At 40.6% G+C, this 3,992-nt stretch overlaps 1 protein-coding gene across 1 annotated transcript; it reads right to left on the bottom strand.

Moving 5' to 3' along the window:
* Positions 1 to 326: 326 nt before the first annotated feature.
* LOC141769992 (type-2 ice-structuring protein-like) lies at positions 327 to 2,579 on the bottom strand. Its single transcript, XM_074639554.1, has 4 exons — positions 2,353 to 2,579; positions 1,105 to 1,236; positions 911 to 1,022; positions 327 to 724 (listed from the first exon to the last, which is right to left on the bottom strand). Exons 1-4 carry the CDS (start codon positions 2,371 to 2,373, stop codon positions 609 to 611), a joined length of 381 nt encoding a protein of 126 aa, XP_074495655.1. The 5' UTR covers positions 2,374 to 2,579; the 3' UTR covers positions 327 to 608.
* Between the last annotated feature and the right edge of the window lie 1,413 nt (positions 2,580 to 3,992).

The raw sequence follows: 3,992 nt of genomic DNA, 5'->3' as shown, positions 1-3,992 counted from the left end.
GCGTTCTCTTTATCCATCCATGGTCAGCTCCATCGGGGCCGTTTGAATGCAGAGAACAGAAATGTCAGTATATGGGTGCTCTACAGTCGTAGCGTCGTCAAAATTACAATCCAAACACGTTAAATTGCATTGAAGTCTATGAGATCTTCAGTTTCTATTCCCCAAAATGGGGCGTGGCCTTATGAGCTTAGAGAGATGTGCAACACACTTTTTGGGCACCTTGAAAACGGTGTTTAAGTTGCATCTTTTTTATATCATTATTATAGTACATATTGACCTGAAAGTTAAAAAGATTAGATTTAACAAAAGAATCTGAGACCAGCCTGTTCAAATGCTCAAGAGTTTTAATTGGGTATCAAAGATTAGTTTGTGCTAAAAAGCCGTCTTTTCATAACACATTCAGCCTCCTCTCATTAAAGGTCAAAGAGGAAGTCCAGCTCCTGTTACGTCACTTGTCGCTTCATCCCGTCAGCAGCGTTACAGCCAAATTATAAAAGATGTGATTACACATGAGACTGATATATGACACACAAAGACAATCACACGGTCACATCCAGCAGGTGTTTGTGTGTTTGGTTGGTGTCTCTCTGTGTGTGTCAGCTCAGGAGCTACTGATCAGATGGGACCTCCACGGGACAGGGTGATTCTGGACAGCAGGGTATTGGCTTGGCACAGACAAATGAGCGAGTGGCGGAACACTCAGTATCATCCCAGCAGAAATCGACTGTGAACACAAGAAACACGAGAGTCAGTCAGAGCTTGTGTTAACCACAAACCTTATTTCAGACATCTGACTAAAAACCCATTGACTTCCAGATGAGGGGAACAGGAAGTGCTAAAAATGCTAACTCACTTCTGTTTTTTTTGTAGGACTGATTCCTGTAGTGCTCTACAATATGTTGTGACTTACCTCCGTAGTTCATCTGGAGACAATTCTGGACGCCACATGGATCATCAGGTTTCCCATCACACCACTCTGTATGTTCGAACGCGCTGCCATCACTCCAGAGCCACTTGCCGTTCTATAAGACAGAAAAGAAAAAGATGTAGAAGTTAAAAAGTGTCATCCTATCAGTAATCAGACCTGCTGTAGTGATAAATTACCTCTTGGCAGTCAGAGCCTCCAACCCAGGATTCTTCAGTACTATTGTTCTGATGTATGAACTGCAGAAGGTACTGATGCTCATCTTTACTGTGCACCGATGCAAGGTGTGCATCCATGGTCTGGCAGTGTTTCTACAGGGGAGATGGACAGACAGACGGACAGACAATCAGATATGAAGCTGCACTCTAATGCTGTACATGTGGTCCTCTCCTCCACCAGCAGGAGGATGGTGGAGGAAGGTTTGGCTCAAATATTGAGCTGGTTGACGTGAATATTCGTAGAAGAAGTGATGGAAGTTATTCAGTGTTTAACTTCACCGTTGTACTGTGGTCTCTGCTTACATTGACAGCTTTAATTAGGAGGTTTTATTGCTTGATTTTCATCAACGCTAGCTGTGTAGCCTACTCCTGTAGCGCCACCAGCAGCTAAAAATGCTAAATATCTCAACATCTGTGACATTGATTGGCACATCATTTGGTTCATACCGTCATGGTTCCCAGATGATGAACCCCACTGACCCTTTTGATCCTCTGACTTTTCCTGATCGACACCACAAGGTTCACATTTGTTTCTTTGAGTGAAATTTCTGGAACAACTATTGGATGGATTATGATGAAATGTGGTTCATCGTTCATGTTCCCCTCAGGATGAATTGTAATAACTTCGTCCGCAAAAAGGCGGATGAAAGTCGGAAAAAAAGTCAGAAAAATTTCCGAAAAAAAAGGAAACAAAATTTTGAAAAATATTCGAAAAAAAGTCAGAAAAAGGTGGAAGAAAATCAGAAGAAAAGTCAGGAGAGTGTCCGAAAAAGGCAGGAAAAGGCTGAAAAAAATAAATGTCCGAACAACGTTGGACATGTTTTTGAAAAAAGTGCAAATATTTTGAAAAATGACAGAAAAAGGCGAATGAAAAGCAGAAAAAAAATCAGAAAAATAGTCTGATAAATGTCGGAAAGTTTATCAATTAAAGTGCAAAAAATGTTGAAAAAAGGCAGAAGAAAGGCGGAAGTCCCAAAATGTCAGGAATGTATGAGAAAATGTAAAAGCGCCGCAATTTTTGGAGAAGCGCTGACCACTTCCTTTGGGCGCCTGTGTAAATCAATCGATCCCTTGATTTATAGTTAGATATAGTTAGTTCAATAACAAGAGTAACATAGAGACACCAAGTCAGGAGAAAATGCTGATTAGTCAGCTGTGCAACAAGTCAACACCAGCAGAATGAACTTGTAGAAACATTTCACTAGTTACCTCAGCGTCAACCCAAGTCATCCGTGTGGCAACGAAGTAAAAACTGCGACATTGGAACGGGAAAAATTCCACTGCTTGGGCTTCGGTGGAATTGTCTATGAAGACAAACAGAGAATTGCCAGTAATTTAATAACATTGTCATTTAACAGCAAATAGAGGTGTAGCTGTGGAGTCTGAGGGCTGCACTCTTCTATCTGCACATATATATATATATGTATATATATATATGTGTATGTAGGTGGAAAAAAGATAAACTCCAGGTATCTTTTGACATTTTAAGGGAAAGCTGGTGCAGATACGAGGTTTTTGATGCCATTGGACCAACCATCCAGGCAATCATCAACTGTAGCCTGGCCTCTGGTGTAGTTCCAGCTCATTTTAAACATGCTATTGTGCAGCCACTTCAAAAAAAAAACTATCTTGGACACCTCAGTCCTTTCCAATTTTAGACCAATTTCCAAACTCCCCTTCCTTTCTAAAGTCTTGGAGAAAGCTGTTTTTATTCAACTTCAAACTTTTTCAGACAAAAATGGCATCCTTGAGGTGTTCCAATCTGGTTTTAAAGCACTTCACAGCACTGAAACTGCACTTTTAAAGCTTTTGAATGAATTGTTGATTCTGGCGATTCATCCATTCTTATGCTTTTAGATCTCACAGCTGCATGTGGAGTCCCCCAAGGCTCTATACTTGGTCCGATTTTATTTTCCTTGTATATACTTCTCCTGGGGTCCATTATTAGAAAGTATGGAGTATCTTTCCACTTGTATGCGGACGACACACAGCTTTACCTGCCCTTGATTAATAATAACTCGAACTCTTTCTGGCTTCACTTCACTGGCTCCCTGTTCGTTTTAGGATTGATTTTAAAATTGTATTATTAACGTATAAATCATTAAATGGGCAAGCTCCGACCTATCTCTCTGATCTTTTAAAACCACATCTTTTATTAAGGACACTCAGATCAACTGACCAGTTGCTTCTGACTGTCCCGAGCTCTATAGGTTGAAGCTCAGGGCTGACCGAGCCTTTGCAGTTGCAGCTCCAAAGCTCTGGAACGCTCTGCCTCCACATGTTCGGCTGTCCCCCACACTGCCTGCTTTTAAATCAAACCTCAAACACACTTTTATTCCTTGGCTTTTGGCTCGGCATGAGAGTTGACTATTTTAATCCTTTTTCCTCTCCTATTGGTCTTAACGCTTTTGTTATTTTAATGTCCTGTTGGTTTTAAGTTGGTCTTAGTGTTTTATTGTGTTGTTTTTATGTCTTTTATGTATAATTGTATAGTACTTTGGTCAACTTTTGTTGTTTTTAAATGTGTTTTATAAATAAATTTGGATTGGATTGGATATACATGTACTGTATCTACACATGTATCTACACATGTATCTACTGTATCGGGATAACACCCACCGTCGTCTGTCGCGTCTGGCACGGCTGACCCGTCTGGCGCGTCTGTCGCTTCTGGTGCTTGACTTGGCTCGACCACGTCGTCTAAAAGACAAACAGAGAATTGCCAGTAATTTAATAACATTGTCATTTAACAGCAAATAAAGGTGTAGCTGTGGAGTCTGAGGGCTGCACATATATATATACATGTACTGTATCTACACATGTATCTACACATGTATCTGCACATGTAT

Source organism: Sebastes fasciatus, chromosome 6, assembly GCF_043250625.1.
Source record: "Sebastes fasciatus isolate fSebFas1 chromosome 6, fSebFas1.pri, whole genome shotgun sequence".
In the NCBI taxonomy this organism is placed as follows: domain Eukaryota; kingdom Metazoa; phylum Chordata; class Actinopteri; order Perciformes; family Sebastidae; genus Sebastes; species Sebastes fasciatus.
Note: the sequence above shows the minus strand (reverse complement) of the source record. Positions and strands in the feature narration are given on the sequence as shown.

Bases quoted from the DNA above. Each gene is read 5' to 3' on its own strand.
- LOC141769992 (XM_074639554.1), bottom strand. From the start codon at position 2,373: ATGACTTGGGTTGACGCTGAG. The intron at 1,237-2,352 runs GTAACTAGTGAA...TCTCCCCTGTAG, and splicing joins TGACTTGGGTTGACGCTGAG to AAACACTGCCAGACCATGGA. The intron at 725-910 runs GTAAGTCACAAC...TTGTGTTCACAG, and splicing joins TCTCCAGATGAACTACGGAG to TCGATTTCTGCTGGGATGAT.